This window comes from Fusarium fujikuroi, chromosome FFUJ_chr05, assembly GCF_900079805.1.
Source record: "Fusarium fujikuroi IMI 58289 draft genome, chromosome FFUJ_chr05".
NCBI lineage: Eukaryota > Fungi > Ascomycota > Sordariomycetes > Hypocreales > Nectriaceae > Fusarium > Fusarium fujikuroi.
This window is the reverse complement of record NC_036626.1, coordinates 419,723-441,644: the sequence shown is the minus strand read 5'-3', so window position 1 is coordinate 441,644 and position 21,922 is coordinate 419,723. Positions and strand designations below refer to the sequence as shown.

Genomic DNA, 21,922 nt, shown 5'->3' with positions numbered 1-21,922 from the left:
TAGTCTTGGATAGACAAGAGGATCGCTGAATAAGAGTGACTAACAGGATGATCAACGAATTTGCAGCTCTATCACGAAGGTGCGCGATGCTGAAAGCAAACAATCCCCAAAAGAAGAACAACAGTACGAACGTTACATGATGTCAGAATCGAGATATCAGCCTGCTTGTGATAATCAAGCTCGCGGAAATATATATGATCGTCGTACTAGAGAATAGCTAGGTTACATTGTATGGTTCGGCCGCCTTGTGGTCATGCATGAGCGGCCGCTTTATAGTGTTCAGCCACTACGAAGGAGCGATCTGCATTCATACTACGATCCTCCACCGACAAAGGGAATTATTTCTCGTATAGAAAGTGCACGAGCATTAAACGCAGCTTTGTAATTGAGCATTGTGAGATTCTCGACACTCACTAATGCAATGGGCACGGAAGATCCAAAATCACGGACATTCCATGATCTCGATCTATGCCGAAGTTGCCGTTCTAAATGGAGGTATTTGCTGGTAATGTTACTTCATAACCAGGAATTCTCGAAATTTGAATGGCATCTCGTCAGTGCACTGCTGAAGAGGACTGTCATGAGTACAGGTTATACGAGTGTAATGCGTGTCCGAGATTCAGACCACTCGCTAATCCATGTGCCTATTTCTCCGTGCTCAAATATCCCAACACGGCTGAAAGTAGTCCCTGAGACGAGTTCCAGCATCATGAAGACGTTTTTGCCCCCTCCATATCCATGGTAGCCCATGCACAGAGGCACACATGCCCTTTCCACTTTTTCCATCTCTTTGAACTTTCGCACCAGATCTGTGGTGTCGAGCTGTAGACTCTGCGAGCTGAAATTCTCTTCAAAATAGCAATCACTTCTGATTTCATCTTTGTATACTGCGAGCGTGGTTGACAGGGCCGTCCAGCAATAGTAGAACAGCCTACACTCGATATCTAGCTCGGCCGAACGCAGGAGTCCTGTAGAATCACCTCCTGGGGATTCAGCTACGATTCGCTCTTCCACAAGTTTCACGAGTGGCTTTGGAAGGCCGCTGTACCTCTGATGCAAAGCACTGAGTGTCGTGTGTCCTCCTCCGGAAGCCCAACTCCATGTTGGAGCATACGACCCATTGCGAACCACCTCGGCGCCTTCACTTGCATTTGTCCTTCAGGTCAGATCGGAGTGTATAGTCTCCTTCCAGAGCCCGGCTAGGTATATATCTTTGTTGGCCTCATTGGCAATACCAGACATGGCGATGAGTCTGTCTGACTCTTTCGTCAGAGCACAGTTCGCATAGATAGACACGAGGTTACCCCACAGAGTATGGTAAGTCTTTCTGTCCATAGCTTCGTATCTATGACCTGTCGACACTGTTTTCATAATCTGCTGTACTGCCGCTTAATACACTGCGTGGATAGGCTGGCGGTGCAAAGAAAAGTCTTTTGCAAGAGTCTGGAGTTCCCAGTTCGGATCTGCTTCACATACAGTAGTCTCAAGGCACTCCCAGTACATTTGACCTTTGGTAAATGAACAATGCGAGGGGCTAGAGATACTAAATTTGAAGTACGAAGACTTTACCTGATTATTTTCTCCCTGATTTGTTCAACTCAAATCCTTAGGTGACAACATGTATTGCGGCCCAACCACATTCAAGCCAACGAAAGACGCTGAAATGTGGCTGCATATGCGGCGGATTGTTCTGCCGTGTTTCAGCCGCGAATAAAGAGCCACCTAACCAAACCGAATGATCAAGATACCGGAAGTCATCAAGCTCAAAACAAAAACATTACATCCCGCCATGACGCTAGCCGGTATCAGCCTCGTAGACGACTGGACATCGAAAATGAAGACACGGTAAAAGGCCCGCCCACCATATTGCACCGTGCTTCAAGTCTCACTCATGAGAGCTGATCTCCGTTGGCTGACGGAACCCTTTCCAGGCTGACCACCAAGAGGAGGCTCGAGACTGCTTACCCCGCAACTGTATGGCGAGCTTGTGAATAGCAAGGTGATTTTAATTGGTCTATAGAGAATAGATCATGCTCGACATCGTCAATGCGATTAAAGCAAGGCTCGTTCTCTTGTCATCCTCCAATTCCAGCGCTGTCTTGTTGCATCATTCGACTCCCCATAGACCCGTCTTTCTCAGGCCAAGGCACTGTGCTCTCTGATTGATAACAACAGAATGGCCTGCGTGGTCTGTAATTCCCCGGCACCCCCCAATAGTAATGATCAAGGCTGCACGTACGACGAGTTAGTGGAAGCAGCAGAAGCCGATTGTGCTCGATGCACGTTTGTTTTAAAGTGCATCAGCAAAGGGGCAGCACATATCAATGTCCGGGACATCAAGAAAGTGCATGGCTGCGTTATAGTTCAATGGTCCGGTGGCGAGTGCTTATTGGAGGTTTTCAACCAGCATGGCAAGTCTCTGTCATTAAGTTTCTCAATCACAAGTAACCGCGGCGAAGCTTACACCTGAGACATCGAATCATGTTGACATAGTAATTGCGGCAATTTGGAACACGCACTAATGATTCTTGCTGCAGGTGTTGAAGGTGCCGAGCTAGGCATCAGACGGTTGCCTCTAGGTCGTTTCCCCAGCACTACAGAATTCCAGACGACGACCACCACAGTCCAGTCATGGATAAGGGAGTGCCTGGATACACACGATGGATGTCAGTCACAGATCAATGATCAGTCTGCCTCGTTCATCTGCCCAAAGAGATTACTAGACCTGAGTAATGGAGCCCTGGTTCTGCGAGAGAATCTCGGGCAGAAACTACGCTACGCGTGCCTGAGTCACTGCTGGGGCAAGATCAACATTGTTAAAACGACAACACTCACACTTGGCACGTTCAAAACAGAAGTGCCTTTGGATCAACTGTCGAAAACGTTCCGCGATGCTGTTGGCATATGCCGAAGTCTCGGAATTCTCTATCTTTGGATCGACTCGCTTTGTATAATTCAGGACAGTCCAGAAGACTGGAGAGAACAAGCAGCTCAAATGGCAGATGTTTATCAGCACTCGTTCCTTACTGTTGCAGCTACAAAGTCCCATGATGGGTCCCAGGGTTGCTTTTCGGAGACTAGCCCTCGATACGTGGCCAAGCTAGTTCCTGGCTATAAAGATATCTACGTCCGCGAGCGGCCTCCAATATTTCCAGATCACTGGACGCAGTTGGAAAATAATCACAGCTATCCGCTACTCAACCGTGCATGGATCTACCAAGAGATGAGGCTCTCACCGCGCGTCTTGCACTTCTGCAACGAGGAGGTTATCTGGGTTTGCCAAGCCTCACAACGAAGCGAAAGCGGTTGCAACGACCTCGATTATAATGACGGCGATAGCTTTAAGCCCACGCTATTTGGCTGTGTCAACAACAATATTCGTGATAAGGACCAGCTTACATGGCACCGGACAGTTCTAGAGTATTCCAGACTGAATCTCACCTATGAATCAGATAAGACGATTGCACTAGCTGGAGTTGCTCAACGTATGCAACGCACACGGCTGGATGATAGATATCTAGCTGGGATATGGGAAAAGCATCTCCCGCTCGATCTCCTATGGATGGTCTGGCCCACGCCGACGATCGGAAAACCGAGACTTGCCAGGTACCCTTCGTGGTCATGGGCTTCTGTCTCATCACAGGTAATGTGGGACGGGATTTGGAGTCCACTCCAGTCTGTGGTTGTTCAGGAAGTCCGATATATGCCTAACGGCCCGAGCCAGATGGGAGACTGCTCAACGTCTTCAATTACCTTACAAGCTCCCCTGATAGATGTCAAGTCCTTACTGTCAACCGAGGTCACACCTATGAGGGTATGGAATGGCAACATTAGCTACACAGTCACACCATTGGAAGATATCCACCGCGAAGAGCTTTGTGTTAACAACTACAAGCCCGATAGCCCTTCAGATGGACCAGCACCTACAAGATGGCCCCCTCTCTGTGGCGGGTTCGTCATCCCACTGGGTGTCAATCTCGAAAACAACTTTGCTTTCTGTGGCATCCATGTTATCAAAAAGCCGGGACATGACGGCTATGAGCGAGCTGGCCATGTTGGGATTAGTCATGATGCTTTGTTAACAAGCAATTACGCCAAATTCTTGCACCGCCTAAAGAAAGACCATACTTTGCCAATACCAAGCACGGAGGTTCTGGAGAGCACCTCCAGAGGTTACGTTTATCGTCTGAAAGAGCTGCTAGAAGGATTGCAATTATCAGAAATCGTCTTAGTATAGAATATGCCTTTAATCCTTAAATACAAGAAGCAAATGTCCCGCGTCCCTCCAACGATGTCCTAACCCATTGATACGTTCTTCATTTCAGCGCGCATAGCTGCTCCATCCGGTACTACCAGCCCCATCATTATTCCCGATTTCTACGCTCAATGCGGCTGCCCTCCTACGGGCTTCTTTCTCGTAGGAGTTGCCATATATGTAGCTGGACTTGCGATCGAGTTCCCGTCCCTTCGCAATAATGGCTTGAGGGTCATGTAGACCATAGAATTCGTCACCACCGATGAGCCTTTTGACGAGCCGGTCTAGCATACTGAGATCCAACATGCTGAAAGATTAGGAGTGGTGGGCTTGAAGAGCGTCAATTTGGTAGAGATTATAGATGATTCTGATCAGAGACTAGGAGTTTGGTGTCTCAAGAGCAAGGTGTGCTTTTGAAGTCGCGACTTGTGGCTGAGAACTTAAATTAGAGTAGATCTCATGTTCGAAGCGGTCCATCGCTTGGCCTTGGTGAGGAACATCTCGCGAGCGTCAACAGGCAGGGTAGTCAGTCTTCTATAAATACCTGATCTGACTTGGACTTCATTCCCAGGGTCTGTCTTTGGCTTGAAGGACAGCATGTGGCGAGAGATCTGCATGTAGATCAAATACGTCATTTTCTCATACAGAGACTAGAGTTAGCCAGGAACAGACGAAAGAGGTAATGCCCATCGCTGGCCGATCTTCAGAGTTTAAAAATGCTTTTCGTGGCGCTTGAAGAAGGTATTCGATGTGTAAGCTGGAATTGAATGAAAGCGCTCAGGAATTGTGGCAAACTTGTCCGAATTGCTTGCAGAACCAGAGTAATCATGGTTTGTTTAACTTGATCTGCATGTTAGTAGATTCATTTCTTGGATATGAAAAAACCCCATGCCCTTCTCTTTTACATCTCGAAGCATTCCGACCTTTCCATCACGGCTCATATTCCCACACACGAATGGCCGACTTCATAGTGGAACACTTCCAAGTTCTTCTGTTCACGCGGCATAGGGCACTGAAGGTCTTGGTGAAGGGTTTGATCTTGAGTGCTTACCTGACACCTGACCACTTCATCCGTATGCCGTGTACTGTTTCCCACGTCCGGCTCGACAGCCAAGCAGATTCAACCAAGACCAAGTGGGAAGCATCATTTTTCGGACAGCAGTCGAATGCGAGTATTGATCGTAGCAGGCTCACTCCCATCACGGCAAGCATTCTTCAGGAGTGTAACTCAAAATCAGAATACACAAAACTATAGCGGCTCTCACTATGCATACCTTTGACAATCGGGCGCGACCCAGAACTGCCCAACCACACGTGTACCATGGATTTGGTGACAACCCTACATGGTAGCCATGAGGGAGGAAGCTCATGGGCGTGATTACGACAGCATCTTCAGGACCATCGTAGCAGAAGACACAGGAGGTGATGGAGGATAATTGTGTGACAATAGAGTCAGAAAGGACAGGGGAAAGGGATGACCCGGCGCATAGAGTGATAAACAATGCAACACACTAGTGATCGAAGAAGTTATGTTGTAAACGACTCTCATCATCGACTAAAACATTTGGACAGGATCATTTAGGCTTCACTACAAAGTTATCCATCTTAAACTTCAGCGTCGAAGTCTTGGTCCCCTTCGCCCCAGGTCCCATAACATACCACTCCATAGAAATCGTCCAAGTCCCAGTCTGCGAGTTCGGAAAGTCCGCAACAAAGTTCGCCCACTGATCAACCTTATGCGTACCCTTAAAGCTTGGCGTATATATATTGCTACTGAAAGTCTTGGTATCAAAGCTGAAAGAACCCATTTGATACGACAGACCATCGGGAGCTTTAGCTTCGACGAACAAGCCAGGCTTGCTGGGCGCGGTGTACCCAACGCTATTTTTGGGGAGCAGCATGGACCATGAGAGCTGGAAGCGCGCCGCTTTGCAGATCTTGAAGGTCTGGGAGAGTTTGTTGTAGCTTGTCGGGTCGTTGTAGCCGGACGTTCCGGCGGCTTGGATCGCATGGTCGCTTTTATATCCAGATTTTACAACTGTCGCGGTGCCGAGCTTGATGTATGTGGGTTTGAAGACCCATGGGGCTTAATGTGTTAGTCCTGCTAGAGATGTTACGTCACGTACTTGGGTAAGCTTACTAAAGGCACTCGACTCGAAGCCCGGGTTTTTGAGGCTGTTTGCTGGGGTAGTGCAGGCTCGCGCATCAAGGCCGATAACAGCATCGGTGGGTGCGGAGAATACAGGGGCAGCCACCGCTAGCCAGCTAAGAAGCGCTAATTTGACCATGGTCGCGATATTTAACGAGGGTGTTTATATGACTGAGAATGCAGGCGATTGCTTGTACACGACAAGAATTATAGATATGGGAGAAAATGGCCGGTGAGGGAACATGTCTCTTTCTTATAATTAAATTGAGGGGCGATAAAAAACCCGTGGGCTCGGTAGCTGAGCATCATCATTCGATACTCGAATCAATAGTTTCGCGAGGCGTTGATCTAGACCGCTCAGCCGCACTCGCTAGACAGGGTATCTCCGGACAGGACCCCTGTATTGTTTTAAAGACTAAATCTCCAAGTACGTTCATATTGTCAGCAGTTCTGCTCTGAAAACCATCATTTAGCTACTTCCTTGATCTGTATACAAGATTTATATGTTCCGTAGACACGGCCTCGTCAGATATTCATTTTTGCTTCATTTCATGCGGGCTGTCGCTTGTATTTGACCGCAGCCAGGTTCTCTGCAACTTGGTGTTATGGACGAAGTTCAAGAAGGAAGTGTTGATATCAACATTGAGCTAAGAAATGTCCCCTATCAATCTTCATCCCATTTCAAAAAGAGCGGCCTGAATCCAACAATGATGCCCTCCAAACCTGATGGTGGATGGATTTCGTAGTTGACCCCGTAAACACTAGTGACCTGGTGATCCGCGAACCATAACTCCCCCTTAGTGTTTCCACTCCTTCCCACCTCTCGGAGTTTCTTTCCATTGTTCAACCAAAACTGGGCGCAACCCAGCTTCTGGCCGAACCAAACATCGAGCCAATAGAGATACTCTCCTGCCTTGGTGTCCAAGTTTGTTGTGCTGGCTGGATCTACCGCGGTAGATCCATACGCCGCTCCCCAGGTATCACCGTACTTGATCTGCAGGAGCTCAACATTGGTGATCCCGCCTACGTAAACAGCTGTGATCTGCTCATTCTTTCCCCGTTTGACTGGGGGAAAGGGCCCGCTCCCCCAAGGTTCATAGCGGCCGCGACCCGCAAAGATCTCGCGGTCTAGATTTGTCAGAGCTTCCTCCGTAAGAGGCTTTCCTGTCAGGTAAGGCCAAAAGTCGGCGTAGTTAAGGACGTGGATAGTCATATCCGCATCGTACTGCATCTTGGCCCTGAAATTGGCACCTGTGTCGGCTCCAGTGTCGTAGCGTGATAAGCCCTCCCATTCGGGCCTAACATTGACACGTCCTGCCTGGTAAGTCGCCTTGGCGTATGTGACATAGCTCGAGCTTTCAATGGCAGGAATCGCATGAGTCACATCATCCATCGCAGAAAGGTACGTGTGCACAGCTTTTCCATTTTTCTAGAGTCTCTGCAGGGACAGAACTCATTTTGGAGTCGTCTAGCATGAGATTCTCTAGAAATAGCTTGTGACGCGACGCAATTTCCGCATGTGAGACGGCCGCAGTTTCTGTCGTGAGCTTATCAAAAGTCTCCTGTAGAATCTCGACTTCGTCAGCAGAAAAGCCCCATTTTTGACCATGCTGGATGCCGTCGCCCAATAGCTTGAGGTGCATTGTCGCTGCGAGAGCGAACCATGGCAGCGACGCCACACCGTATTTGGGAGATGTAAACTCGCTCATGGAAATAATCATCGTCTGATGCAGCGATGCAAAGGACCCGAGAAGCAAAGTGGTTACGTCTTTACCCTCATCATGCTTCTTGACCATGGTAGAGAAATCACCAATGGCGGTGTCAAGGCCTGCCAACTTTTCTTTGAGAGTCTCCAAATGATACTCCTCTATCTTGGAATCGATCATCTGTTCGATGCGTCTGAATAACTTCTCCCAAATGTCTGCGGCCGATTTTGGCTGGAAGATGAGGGAAGAGAAGAGGTTGAGAACAGCGGCTAGGGCGTCGCCATATCCGGGAATGAGCTCAAGACCTGATGCAAGAATTCCGAAGATAAACTTGCCAATTTCATTCGGGTCTTCGAGGTCCATGTGCTCGCCTTTCTAGATCGTGTCGAGGCCTTTCTTGACGGCCTTGTTGAGAAAATCTTCATCAATCTTGACCATTTTGAAGGAATGAATCTCAGGGTAATAGAGTATTGTGATAGTAGTGAGAGATGGGAGTATGCTTGTCTGTTATCGATTTCTAGGCAGCATACCTTGACTTTATATACTTCAGCGATACCAAGAATACTTCGCGCGGCGTAGGCGCAAGACCGGAAATGATGAAACAGCGACGGCCTATTGAATAGACGAAGAAGGCCTCAAACTAACCCAATCCATTTGAGGATTTCGATCAAAGTCTTTCTATGCTGTCTGTTTATGCACGGGGTTCGAAAGGGGCGGAGATCTGCAGTATCTCCGTCGTTTCAGGGAGATGCAGAAACTGGTTACATATTCCGCTTTTCAGCTCTCCACTATCATCTTCCCGCTTCTTGATCAAGAAAGGATTGGACAAGGTGACATCAGTAAGTAATCACTAGGTCGCCTGACGCTTTAGCCACAATGGATCACAGGCTAGGTATTGGTCAAGAATATGGTTGCGTGTTTTGATGTGATTGCGGCATGTCAATGTGGTGGACACGGCCTCTTTGCCTGCAGTTGACGTAACTCTTGTGGGCTAGGATGATCATTTGAACCGTCTAGCCAGGTCACGATAGTTGTTTCCAAGTTCTTGTGAGACGATGCATCCAAACTGTGGCTGTTGTAGTTGCTTACGGTCTTACCAGACATTCGTCATATCTGAAACGGAATGTCTCGGGGCTATCAGTTGCCGATGTAGTTGCCTCAGTGACATAGAATTCTATTGCTCAATTCTTGGCCGCTACCTTTTCATGTGACCAGTCTCGATATGATTCATCGGAAACAGAATTATCACAGCCCAATTGGAATCCTGACTCAACAGGTGACTAGAAATAACCCTCCGTGTAGCAGGGCTTTACCAGCCCATACTTTGCGTAGATCCTGCGCCTTACAGCCATCTTTACACGATGGAGCACTGGACTATATCTTTCAGGTTGGCTTCTGTACTGTCTCCATCCTATCCAACCTGATGGCATTGACCTGAGGTTTACGAAATTTTGCCTCCGAGTCCACGTCGGCTCAAGCGTTGGATAGTAATGGCTAAGAAGAATCGGGTTGTTGATTGAAAAACTAAGACCTAGCACAGCAGCATAATAGTCTGGCAACCCAAGCCCTTATCCCGCCTCGTTCTAACTAGCCACTTTCTCGTCGTCTCAACAGCGCGTTCATCATCACATGAGCACGCATAACATAGACCACGAACAAATTAGCAAGTGTCTTTCGCAACAATAACATTGTAGTTGTCAGAATCGAATTGTTGCCCTCGGACCATCTGAACAGACCAAGAAGGAGCGCAAGGCCTCACAGTGCAAGGAGGGCTGTTGACTGTCCAAGAGCAAGCTGCGATGATGTGGTCGATGTAATCAGCGAGGTAGGAGCACCTAGGCGAAATCGCGTGACCGTTGTCGTTGCAAAGGATGATGGCATCGCCAGTAGCGCAGGCGATCTTAGTGCACGTGCGAGGTCCTGCGCCAACATGGCACACGTTGTTCCCGAGCGAGCGAAGGTAGTTCCTTTCCCGGTGAGCAGCCCGTACGTCCATAGCTCCAAAGCCACCAACTTTGCAAATAATATGACCCTAGTTTGTACGTCAGTATGTTGAATGATAAGACAGATAGTTGAAATCCTACTTGGCTGCGCTTTTCAACCTCAGCTTCGTTGGCATTGTCCTCTGGAAACACGTAGTCTGGGTTCAGCTTTTGAATCTGAGCAACAACTTCCTAAGTAGCCATTAGTATTTTCGCGTCTTTAGGTCTAATACTAGCTTATTTACTTACCTCAGCGGTACCAGTCAGAGTGATGGGCTCGGCTCCCTCTTTGATAGAACCAGTCCACTCCATCGGAACAATCTTATATCCTTCGAGAGGGTTGTCAACAACCTGAACACCATCAGGAAGGGCCTATGTCAAGGTTAGTCTATATCAACTTCTTTCAATCAGTGAGAAGCTTTACCGCGGCAGAGACCGCTGTGGCAGCGGTGCTGAGAAGAGTGAAAAGAGTAGCCTTCATCTTGAGTATTTCCGTTGTCTGAAGATTGTAAGGTGGGAGAATAGTGATTGAGTGCTGGCTGTATTGCTGCAGAGATGTTGCTTGTATGTTGCTTGTACAGAGAATTTGTCTTCTTTTATAGTATTTTTAACTTTCTTTCCCCGGATGCATTCAAGCCTGCGCCTTCTTCCTCTCTGTAGCCGATGGTTGTACGAGTCTACCGAAATAATTCGGGCCAAGGGTCTCTGGACTCGTATACGCCGCATCGTAAAATTCGTAGGAATTCATGCCTGCACCTTCCTCTTCCATGCTAGATGATCGACATCCATAAGGACTTTGAATTAAGCATATCGTAGCACATCGAATAACAAGACTATAGATCCACCTTTCCCGTCAGGCGCCTTTAAGGTTATCTTATCTAACCGCCCTGGATCCACCCTGAGCAAAAATCTACAATCTACTGGGCAAAGATATCTATTTTTCCGAGAGGACGTAAATTCCAATAGGTTATTAGTATCGAAATTCTGAGGTTCAGAGATTGCGAGATCAGTTCAACCAGTCTGAGAAAGAACGTATACATCAGGTTCAATAGAGATTTGGAGATTCAGGAACTCCCGACTCGCTGTTTTACTGTCTATCTTCTCGATCACTGGTGCCTGGCCTCATTTCTTTTTACCCCTCCCTTGGATTATGGTCCAGACCGTCGCTCGGCATCTTCACCGTATATTCTCCATAACGGAAAGCGTACTGTAGGATTTATCCTGTAGGCTTACAAGACTTGGCGCTCATGCCCCTGTCTGTAGGGGCGCTACACGCAGGCATCAATGTCCCGCAAGGCCACTGCGGCCGCCCTTACATTACCGGCAGTTGACTGAGAAATACTTGCTTTGAGATATTTTCCGTAAACACGATTTGGAACAACGCATGACCTTCACATTATTAAGAGGCACATGGACATACTACTAAGTTACTCCACTCTCTTTACAACACCATCTGGCGGGGTAGTAATTATTCTAAACCCCATAGCTGTCATAAAAGCTCATCATATACACACTTCGCAATAGGCTTTATCCTCGTTGACAAATCAGAAATAGCAATCGCCAAAGAGTATCATCATTCTCAGTGACCCCAAGTCCGAGGTAACAGGGAGGGAAGCTGCCAAGTGTTCAATCGGCCGCCAGCACGGGGTGGGGATGCCATGCTCTTTTTTTGAAAAGAAAGTTCATGGACACTACAAGCCCAGCCAGATGTCACATCTCGTGGACACTAATGTTCTGGCACCTATTTTATTACCGATAATGCAAGATAATGTCTCACGTAGACGGCGTGGTTGGCCCAGGAAGACGGAATTTTCTAGAGGCGCGGGTCGTTCATCAACCTCTTCAGCGTGAGATGATAACGATACTACGAATCAACTCGTGCAGCCCTCTCCCGCTAGCCAAAATGCACCACACAGATTTCTAACTAGGTAGGATAAGACGGCTGTGTAGATGGGAGAGGTTGCTCCAATAGTAGATTGACGCCTTACCTTACATATATACTACGGGAACTAGGCACTTATACAACCTATCAGGCTGGTCTTTTGGGAGAGTGAGGTGACAGCCAGCTTCACTCAGGCCAGTTTGGAGTTGTTAGAATCCCGTCGATGTTCTTGCTTTAATCCATCACCTAAGCATTGGCTATTAAGGCGCATATCTGGAGATAGACTCGCAGTGATATGACAAGGATAACCATGATTAAAGGCGCTGAAAGGAAGTCTAGTAACAAGTATTCTTATGGCAACTTGAGGAATTGAAAATTGGAGGTCTATGATAAAATGCAAGGACTTCTATATGACGCGACCTTTGAGCTACCAATTGTTAATTCTTCTCTTGCTACCCTGTATTGCTCAACGCCTAGCTGCATGTTCTTTTGAGAGAATGGCTGAACAGGTACTTGCAAGAGACGGTTACTTTATCGTGTCAGCTCGCAATAAAACTATTACCGGACCATTTGAAAAAATTGAATAGTCATTTAAGAATTGCAAGTCTGTCTAAACAAGGAAACTCGACCGCATTTTTATGTCCGAAACACACAAAAACAAATTTGTTATGGTCACTTGGGAATAGAGTCAGTGTGTGGATACTTGTAGTAACTGATGGAAAGCAGTGAAAGGGAAAAAATTGTCAAAGTAAATTGACTTTCACATTGGGACCAAGTCTCTAATTGGGCCGTCTTGTTTATGGAGCAACACCATTGAGTACCCCGCCATGAAGTTGCGATAAGCGGGGTTGACGATATCGGAGGTCGACCCGACAAGGTCGGAGCCGTGCCCCGTTCCGTTTCCGAACCAAGACGGCATCCGGGGTCCAAATGCCGGGGCTGAAACATTGAGCAACGGGGGACCAACTACTATAAATAAATAAAAAATGACACTGGCCACATAAAAGTTGACCCTTTTCGGGCGTCCTTTTTCCATGATCTTATCTGATCTGTAAAATTTATCTGGCAGAGTTTGACAGACACGGCTGATGAGTCATCCATAGCACACTCGGAGCCCCACATCTCGAGCTCCGATCTAAATTTTTCCGTTGACCTCATCGCACAAACCCACTCATTCACTCACTCACTGCAACGCGCATATCTCACATCCCACGCAGCAAAAATGAGTGGAAAACCTGCCCTTGGTCTTCTCGGCGGCGGCCAACTCGGCCGCATGCTCTGCGAAGCCGCATCCCCTCTTGAAGTCGAAATCGCCATCCTCGACGCCCAAGACGCACCCGCCAAGCAAGTCAGCCGCAGCAAATACCACGTCGATGGGTCCTTCAAAGACGCCCAGAAGATCAGAGAGCTCGCCAGCAGCTGCAGCGTCCTCAGCGTTGAGACGGAGCACATCGAGACTGCTGTCCTGGAGGAGCTGGCCACCGAGGGAAAAGTCGTTGTTTACCCTTCGTGGAAGACCCTGCGCCTGATTCAGGATAAGTTTGAGCAGAAGGATTATCTGGGCAAGCAGGGTATTCCTATCGCTGAGCAGGTCGCTATCCAGGCTGAGGGTGCGGAGGAGATGCGTAGGGCGCTGAAGGATGTTGCGGCTAAGTTCGGATTTCCTTATATGCTCAAGTCGCGAAAGGATTCGTACGATGGACGTGGAAACATCAAGATCGCTAATGATGAGGATATTGAGACTGCTGTGAACGAATTTGGAAAGCTTCAGTGCTACGCTGAGAAGTATGTTCCCTTCCAGCGCGAGCTCTCGGTCATTGTTATCCGCACAGAAGACACTGAGGGTCGAACAAAGCGTCTTGTTCCGTACCCTTGTGTCGAAACTGTTCATGAGGACAATGTTTGCTCGCGTGTCTACATGCCTCCTCGCGATACACCAGATGAGGTATCCAAGCGCGCTCAGGAAGTTGCTGTCAGTGTTGTTGAGAAGCTCTGGGGACGAGGTGTTTTTGCTGTTGAGATGTTTGTCACGGAGAAGAATGACATCCTTGTCAATGAGATTGCGCCGCGCCCTCACAACTCTGGCCATCTCACCATCGAGGCCGTTCCTTACATGTATGTCTCCAAGACTGTTCCACTCATTTCATGCTGAGAATTCCTTAGGTCACAGTACAAGGCGCAGCTCACATCAATTCTTGACGAGCCCCTCCCCGAAAAGCTCGAGCCCCATGTCGCGTCCAGCATCATGATCAACATCCTCGGAGGCGCCGAACCAGAATCCCACATCCCTCTCGTGCAAAAGGCCAAGTCCATGTTCGACAGCAACATCGGCGTGTACCCCCATCTCTACGGCAAGCAGTCCAAGCCCGGCCGCAAGATTGGTCACATCACCCTTACCGGGTTGACCGCCAGCATTAAGGAGCTCGAGGAGTATGCTCAGCCGCTTGTCAAGTTGGCAGCTGATATGCGAGAGGAGCGCATTCAAGCTAAGAGCAAGAGTCTTCGACCTGAACGGGCTGTTGCCAAGTCTACTAGGGATCCCCTGGTTCTGGTTACCATGGGCTCTGACTCTGATCTCCCTGTTCTCAAGGCTGGTCTTGATATTCTTACTCAATTTGGTGTTCCTTGGGAGGTTGACATTACATCTGCTCACCGAACACCTGTCAAGATGGGTGATGTGGCTACTGCCGCTGCTGATCGTGGCATCAAGGTTATCATTGCCGCTGCAGGAGGAGCTGCCCATCTCCCCGGCATGGTCTCAGCCTACACACCTCTTCCCGTCATTGGCGTTCCCGTCAAGGCCACCCACTTGGACGGCATGGACTCTCTTCTGAGCATTGTCCAGATGCCCGTAAGTAATATCCTCATCCACCAGTGTACACCGACTGACTCGATACAGCGCGGTGTTCCTACCGCCACCGTCGGCATCAACAACTCCACCAACGCCGCTTTGCTGGCCATCAGAATTCTGGGTGCTTTCGTCCCAGAGTACCTTGAGAAGATGAGGGCTTACCAAGTTGACATTGGTGAGCAGGTGAATGGTAAGGCTACTCGATTGAGGGAGTCTGATGTCGAGTCGTACTTGGCTCAAATGAAGAAATGAAAAGCGATTATATGATAAATTCTATAGATAAGAAATGAAAGGTCAACTAAGGTTCTATAATACCAGCATTTATGCACAGCTTTGATGGGAAGGGGTGAAATATAACAGAGACAGGGATAAGAAAGCCAGGACTTAGAATATCTGCGAGCTCTTATTTTTTCATCCGCGCACGCCTTCTCTTCTCTAGTTCGCCTCGATAAGAACCGCATCATCAACATAAAACTCCAAATTCTGACACTCCGCCCGAATCTGAATACTCGGCACCATGTCCAAAAACATTTGACTCCAAGTACAGCTCATAGTAAACTCCGTCCATTCATTATACGGCCCAGCCCAGTCGGAGCCCGAGATGTACCCGCCCCCGGCACCACAGGTAATCTTTCGTGACTGGCAGTTAACAGCCGTGCTTGTCTTGATCCAGATAGAATAATGGTACTCAGTGTCAGCCTTGATCAGGGATGCGTCAACAGGATGGTCGATGCCCAGGACGACAGGGCTGATGTAACCAGCTGTATAGAAGTGGCCAGAGAATTCGCCGGAGTGTGTATCTTCGTCCGTGAAGGAGAGCGTGCCGCGGCCTCCGAGTGTGTACCAGGGGGCGGTGCTACCTGAGTCGAACCCAGGGTTTGTGATGACGTTGGTTGGTTCTGCGGCAGCTGTTGTGGTGGTTGTAGGTTCCGCAGTGGATGTCGCGAGTGTAGTTGGTTCAGCACTTGAAGTGGTGATCAGGATAGTGGTAGAGCCAGAAGCTGTCTCAGTCCCTGTCTCGCTAGTAGCTGTCTCAGTCTCGGACACGGCCGTCGATTCAGTGAAGAAAGTGGTAGACGTCTCAGTTTCATCGGCGATAGTTGAAGATGAAACAACGGCAGTAGACGAGGCTTCAGTGGAAGTCGTAGATAAAGCGACTGAAGCAGAGGAAGAAGAAGGCTTGCATGGTGATGCACAGACAAGTTGGCAAATAGCCAGCAGCTGAAGAGCAACTCGCATGATGATACAGGTAACGACTGTAAGGGTAAAAACAAAGACCGTGACTAAGGGAAGAAAAAGAGAAAGGAAGTGGATGAACTAAATAAAAACAGTCATGATCAGATATTTAACTTGAAAAGTCCTCCTGAGATGATCATTAAACGGTCTAGAGAATAGACTATTGGTTTAGGTTGACGAGTTATAGAGATTAGTGCCAATAGTTGACAGTGCATAAACAAGCTAATGGAAATTGGCAGGCATTTGTACCCACTTCTTTACCGAGCTTACGGGATCATGTCAACTACCCTGCACGCAAGGGTTTATTTACAACCTCAAAAGAATTTGATAGATACGGTCCTTCGCGAATCGGATCATAGTCGTTTGAGGGTAAGTCGAGGGACCAATTGCATATGTATAGGACACTGCGAGAATTAAGGCTGTACAAGACTCGAAAATAACCGTCAGACCTGTGAAACCAAATTCACCAAAGTCCTCAAAATCCATCACCAGCCCAAATCCTATCCCAAGCATTTTTCACAACCTCAGTCTCCAATTTCTTAAAGAAGTCATCCACAGCAACATCCTCCTGTCCCTCGATCCTCATGACGCCATTCTTCACACCTCGCCAGCCCTCGACAGGAAGCTTCAGCTTATCCTGACCGAGGCCATAAAAGTATCTGCCCTTAAACTTCTTCTCACCACGTTCAATAGCGTCATACTCAGCCTGGCATTCCTCGCAGATCATGCCTGACGCGAATGTTATATATAGGTATGCTGAGCGACCGGCCCACCATTTGAATTTGCGCGCTGGGTTGCAGAAGCCACCGCAGGTGTAGTACCCGTCTTCCGGGTCTACCAAGTCTCCCTCGTCTGTAGGTGGCTCAGCTATGTCCTCCTCATCATCGCTGGTGTCAACATCGATGTGAGGCTGCTCAGCATCATCGTTCTCTTCGGCTGCCGGGATCTCCCCTTGGTCTTTAGCCTCTTCTTCTGCTGACACCTCGTCCTCAGATTTATCAGTATTGCCCAGTCTCGAAAACACAGCCGAAGCAACAATACGAGCATATCTGTGAAGCTCATCATCATTCCTCAGCGCTTTGCTCATTAAGGATAATGACTGCGCTAGCATCCACAGATAAGGCGCATCGTTCCACCCAACGGAATCGTTGAGACCCGCGAAGCAGTCGTGCAGCAGAGACTGGATGGCTTGCTGGAACTTTTCAAGTGGGCCCATTACAAGATACATGTACGCTAGTCCAACACGGTGAAAGCTGGTCCAGGATGCAGATGTTCTGGGAACGTCTGAAGCAAACGGTCGTTGCATAAGACCAGCGAGTGCGGACAACCGCTCAGCTTTGTAGACTGGATCGCGAGACTTGCGGAAGAGCTCGAGCTGAACATTAGTCATGTAATCAACGGCGCGGAGCATCATCAAAAGTGCAGTTCCACCAAGAATCGGAAACCTGAGGCCTGTTGCGCGTGTGTCGAATACTTGATCCAGTAGTTTGAGTGCCTTCTCAGGCTCGCGACATACCTCGAAGTATATCACGGCGAGGTCGAGTCGAAGCGGAAGAGCAGCGTCGAGGTTGTCCAGGAAGGCGACGGCCTCTTCATGGAACTTAACGATGAAGTCTTGCTCGCCGGTCTCTGAGGCGATGTCGGCGAAGATCGCTTGTCTTTCTTCCCCTTCCTCTGCATACTCTGAAGCGATCCATGTGATTCTCTCAACAAGACTCCACTCCTTTAACATCTGGATATATTGGGACTTGTCCTTCCTTCTCTCCACGACCCTGAGCTCGTCCACGAGATCTTGTCCCGGTGTAATTCCGTCAGCATCACTAGCCTTTGCCTTGGAGAATGAGTCAAGAGCAGCGTCGTATTGACGAAGCTTGGTTTGCGTCCTAGCACATGTCGTATAAACCGTCCGTTTCAGCGCGGGGGGAATATGGTTCGTGGACAACTTGTCGACTGCAGTGCTGGCCACTTCAACGGCTTCTTGTTTCTTCTTCTGCTGGAGGAGCAGGCTGGATAGTACGCACGAGGTTCTGTAAAACTCATCATCACTGGGCTTGCAGAGCTCAAGCGCAGCGCGGCATGTCTTTTCGGCTGGGTCTAACAGATCATACTGATCGAGGACTTCTGCAACTGCGCGATGGGCTGCTGCGCCAGGCTTGATCTCATCACCAAAGAGGTTCAAGATTCCAAGGCTGGCTGCAGTTTCGTCAAACTCTGCACTGTCCTTACTGAAGCCCTTTTCGCCGTCGAAACGATCCGGGAAGTTAATGACAGCTTGGTCCATCACCAACTTGGTTAGCTCAGACTAGAAACAGGCAGCGCGTTAGCATAGTCGCCAAACAAAGGCCGATTGTAAATATCCTTACCACCTGCAAGATGCCGTGAAGTTTCTGCCACGAATCAAAAGCGTCTTTGGCATTCTCCGCGCCGTACAGCTGACGGAGATAGCCCTTTGCTATATCGATGCGACAAGTCGCTGGCGCTGACCCAAGGGGTTTCCACCACTGAATAGCGAAATCACTCAACCTTTCCTTAACTTCTGGCTTCTCAAGGAGACCTGCCCATTCAGAAACCTTGGTGTTAGTTAAGGCTCCAGCCCCAGGTTTTCCATATATGATCCCGCTCTTGGCCATCATCTCCGCCAGCCCGGTCTTGTCAGACATTGCCTCGGCAAAGACTTCAAGGACCTCTATCTGTTCCTCTGATGTGTGCTGGTCTATCGTTATAGATATAAAATGCCCGAGAAAGTGCAGTGCCGAGTATTTGAGGAGTCTCTCGCTTATGCTCTTGCGAGGCTGTCGTAGCAGCTCTGCGCTGGTGACTAGCATTTTCCGATTGGCTTCCGAAGGGCCCCATCTAAAATCAGAAGCGCCGTGAGAACTATTGGTGAAATAGTGTCTCATGGAACGCTCCTTGAAAGTGACGGGCAGTGGGCCATCATCATAGATACTATCATGTTTATCGTCATCATCCTGCTTCAGGTCTTGGACTGCTGTCGCCTGACTAGCCTGTAGTCTCGCCAGGACCTCTGTATCGTAACCGGGGCCGCCGACTCTCAGGAACTTGTCGAAAAGCTCGCGTATCTCTTCGATGTCAAATTTGCTGTCCTGTGCGAGATACTTGACGAGAGACTGGATCTCAGACAAGGTCAAGAGCCTTCTCGCGAAAGCGACCCAGTGCAGCAACGATGCAGCGACCTCTTGGTGTTTGGGTGGCATACGGCGCTGAGATTCTGCGAGGAGAATTTCGTAGATTTCGTGGAGGTTTTTGGGCTTGTCTTGACTGAGGGCGCGGAGAACGGCCCCTTCACGGCCCAGACCATCAAAACGGCCGAGTAGGTGCTGAGCGTACAGCATATCTATCAGTGTTAGCAATGGTTCAAATGAGTTAGAGATTTCACTGACTTGGTGATACTTCTTCAATAGTATCGGCGATTCTTTGCTGGACATAACGACTGAAACGTCTCAGGTTGTTAAGAGAGTTAATCTCACTCCAGATCAAAGCCCTGAGATCCTGGGTCTGTTTCTTCTTAGTGGCCTCAATCCGAGTTATCTTTGTACCTTCTGGGAGATCATCTAATTTCCCAGGCCTCGAAGTAACAACCAGAGAGATTTTCAATCCCTTCTCGTTAAAGTAGTCGGTCAGAAACAGCTTGAAGTTGGCCCAGTCACGAAGCTCATCAAGTCCATCCAAAACAATAAAGAGGTTGAACTTGGAATCCGGCGCAAAAACGGCGCCCAGTAGGTGTTCAAAGAGGTTCTGCCACAGTTTTGTATCGATGTCAAGGTCGTCTCGAGCTATCTGTGCATTCAGCTTCTCACAAGCTGCGTAGTTTGTCTCCGCGATGCGATTGATGACCGTGATGACACCGCAAAGGAGAAAAGCAAATGCGTCTTCTTGTTCACGGAAGTAAAAGTGCGCTACGCAAGTATGGCCCGTCTCATCTTCGCTAGCCCTTTGGGCGAGCTTGTCGTGTAGCGCAGCGGCCATGTGACTTTTACCCGTACCGGGCTCTGATGTCACTGCAAGGATGGGCCGTGTGCCATCTGGGAGCTTCAGCCATTCTTCCCACTCAGGTTCGGAGAAGAGCCAGCTGCATGAGTCTGGGAGAAGAGTCTCCTTCAGGGCGTGATACTCGTGATCGTCATTAAGAACTATGGGCATAGCGTTGCGAATACTGTTGGAAGAAGTCGGTTTATTCGCTTGCGGCTTCTCCATAGTCTTTTCCTTCTTCTGTCCGCCGAACAGCTTGAGGATCTTGGCAATGTCTCCGCGAATGTTCTCCGTGTTCTCATGAATGGTGTCGATGGTATGACCGACTCGCTCGAGCATCTCGGCGTGAGACTTCTGGTTTTCATCAAGCTGTGATGCCATTGCAAGAGTCTCTTCTGTGTTGCCCAGGATGGCAAATTCGGTCGCTTGCTGCAAGTGATCCAGGTTCTTGTTCATATTCGCTCTCGCACCACCAAGCTCTCCGTCGTCACCTTTGAACAGATTTGAGATCCATTTCTTGAAGCGACCGAGCTCGATGTACTTGTGCGCAAAACCGCACATGGTCAGAAGTGAGGTGAACACCTCCATCAGGCAGTTCTGATAAGCCTTGTCTTGCGGCAATCTCTTCTCCAGAATTGTAATCCGACCTAAGAAGCTGTTCATGTCCTCAAAGAAGACAATCACAATATCGTAGTCGGCAGAAACAGACCGACAAGCTTGAAGCATGTAGGTCAAAGCGGTTCCAATGGCAGCGGCTGGTGGAAAAGCCGGTGCTGCGGCGGCAATAATCTGGTTGGCGCCTTGTTCAACGAGATCTAGATTGGAAGAGAACAAGGTCCTCAGTCTATCGACCTTGCCCTTGTCGTGCCTGAACTTGTGAAAGTTGTTCATCTGATCAGTTCCGTAGTCAAGCATGGACTGGACATTGTCGAATTTGCGCTGCAGACCGAAACCGACAATGCTCTCATAGCTCTTGAGAGCTTCCTTCCATAGGTCGGCAACATCTCGATCATCGTTCTTTAGCTGCTTCTCCAGCTCCGTGCGTGCCTTTTTTGCTACCATGATGCGGTACGCGACTGCCACTAGGCACAAAAATATTGCAGGGCTAGAAATGACAGAAGGGAGATGTGAAAGAGAGCATGCTTGAGGGCGAAAAGAGAAATTGCAAATGGCTCTGGGGTTGAACAATAAATACGAGGGGTTTATTTGTTGCCTTGCAAGGATTGATGCTCTCGTGCCTCACTATAACTTAAGTCCGTGACGTTATTGGCCCAACACTGGAGCAGCTGAATGCACCGTCAGCGGGTTTTGTATGCAGTCAGCAATTAACAGCCCATACCAAGGCTTAGCTTATTTATTAGCTTCCATGTTATCATCGATCAACCAGATCGAAAATTGATGCAGTTTTCGGAAACCTTTGCGGGGACATTATTAATTCTATAGTGCCCTTAAATAACACCATAAGGTATGGCCTGCAATAATCCAGTCATAATCAAATAATCCCTTCGATTTATCGATGCATGGTCAGTCCCTTCTCTCCGTAGCCACCCGAAACCCTCCTCCAACGAAATCAGGTACGGCAAATTACATCAAATAAACGTTGTGTAGAGGTTGTAAGGAAACCACATTGTCTTATGCCACCTACATCAGCCGAAGTGGTGTGACCGCCAGAGGAAATGTCGGTCTTTTACCTGCATATAAGGACACTTTGTTTGAGTTGAGCTACAAAGTCGTCAGCTTACTTGCAGCAAACAAGCCTGGTGCCTAAACCTTTAGTATACTGGCAAGCACTACCAGTAACTTTGTCATCAGACCCGGCCAGAACTCCGGCGTGTCACACGAGTCATCTCGTTTCTTGGGAGATGGCTATG

The 21,922-nt window shown here is 48.6% G+C and overlaps 7 protein-coding genes; 2 read left to right on the top strand and 5 right to left on the bottom strand.

The window, feature by feature from the left end:
• Positions 1–2,521: 2,521 nt before the first annotated feature.
• On the top strand, positions 2,522–4,237 carry FFUJ_06874 (related to tol protein; the record flags this gene model as incomplete). The annotated part of the gene is made up of 1 exon (XM_023577064.1): positions 2,522–4,237. The coding sequence occupies one exon, from the start codon at positions 2,522–2,524 to the stop codon at positions 4,235–4,237; it is 1,716 nt and encodes a 571-aa protein (XP_023430190.1).
• A 1,592-nt stretch (positions 4,238–5,829) lies between these two features.
• On the bottom strand, positions 5,830–6,543 carry FFUJ_06873 (uncharacterized protein; the record flags this gene model as incomplete). XM_023577063.1 has 2 exons in its annotated part: positions 5,830–6,341; positions 6,396–6,543. 2 exons carry the CDS (start codon positions 6,541–6,543, stop codon positions 5,830–5,832), a joined length of 660 nt encoding a protein of 219 aa, XP_023430189.1.
• A 525-nt stretch (positions 6,544–7,068) lies between these two features.
• FFUJ_06872 (uncharacterized protein) lies at positions 7,069–8,473 on the bottom strand (the record flags this gene model as incomplete). XM_023577061.1 has 2 exons in its annotated part: positions 7,069–7,820; positions 7,858–8,473. 2 exons carry the CDS (start codon positions 8,471–8,473, stop codon positions 7,069–7,071), a joined length of 1,368 nt encoding a protein of 455 aa, XP_023431413.1.
• A 1,297-nt stretch (positions 8,474–9,770) lies between these two features.
• FFUJ_06871 (uncharacterized protein) lies at positions 9,771–10,573 on the bottom strand (the record flags this gene model as incomplete). XM_023577060.1 has 4 exons in its annotated part: positions 9,771–10,142; positions 10,195–10,284; positions 10,342–10,464; positions 10,517–10,573. 4 exons carry the CDS (start codon positions 10,571–10,573, stop codon positions 9,771–9,773), a joined length of 642 nt encoding a protein of 213 aa, XP_023430188.1.
• A 2,623-nt stretch (positions 10,574–13,196) lies between these two features.
• FFUJ_06870 (related to phosphoribosyl-5-aminoimidazole carboxylase) lies at positions 13,197–15,077 on the top strand (the record flags this gene model as incomplete). XM_023577059.1 has 3 exons in its annotated part: positions 13,197–14,089; positions 14,138–14,825; positions 14,874–15,077. 3 exons carry the CDS (start codon positions 13,197–13,199, stop codon positions 15,075–15,077), a joined length of 1,785 nt encoding a protein of 594 aa, XP_023430187.1.
• A 183-nt stretch (positions 15,078–15,260) lies between these two features.
• Positions 15,261–16,064, bottom strand: FFUJ_06869 (uncharacterized protein; the record flags this gene model as incomplete). Its single annotated transcript, XM_023577058.1, has 1 exon — positions 15,261–16,064. The coding sequence occupies one exon, from the start codon at positions 16,062–16,064 to the stop codon at positions 15,261–15,263; it is 804 nt and encodes a 267-aa protein (XP_023430186.1).
• Positions 16,065–16,536: 472 nt separating this feature from the next.
• On the bottom strand, positions 16,537–21,113 carry FFUJ_06868 (uncharacterized protein; the record flags this gene model as incomplete). XM_023577057.1 has 3 exons in its annotated part: positions 16,537–18,363; positions 18,425–19,416; positions 19,463–21,113. 3 exons carry the CDS (start codon positions 21,111–21,113, stop codon positions 16,537–16,539), a joined length of 4,470 nt encoding a protein of 1,489 aa, XP_023430185.1.
• Positions 21,114–21,922: the final 809 nt, after the last annotated feature.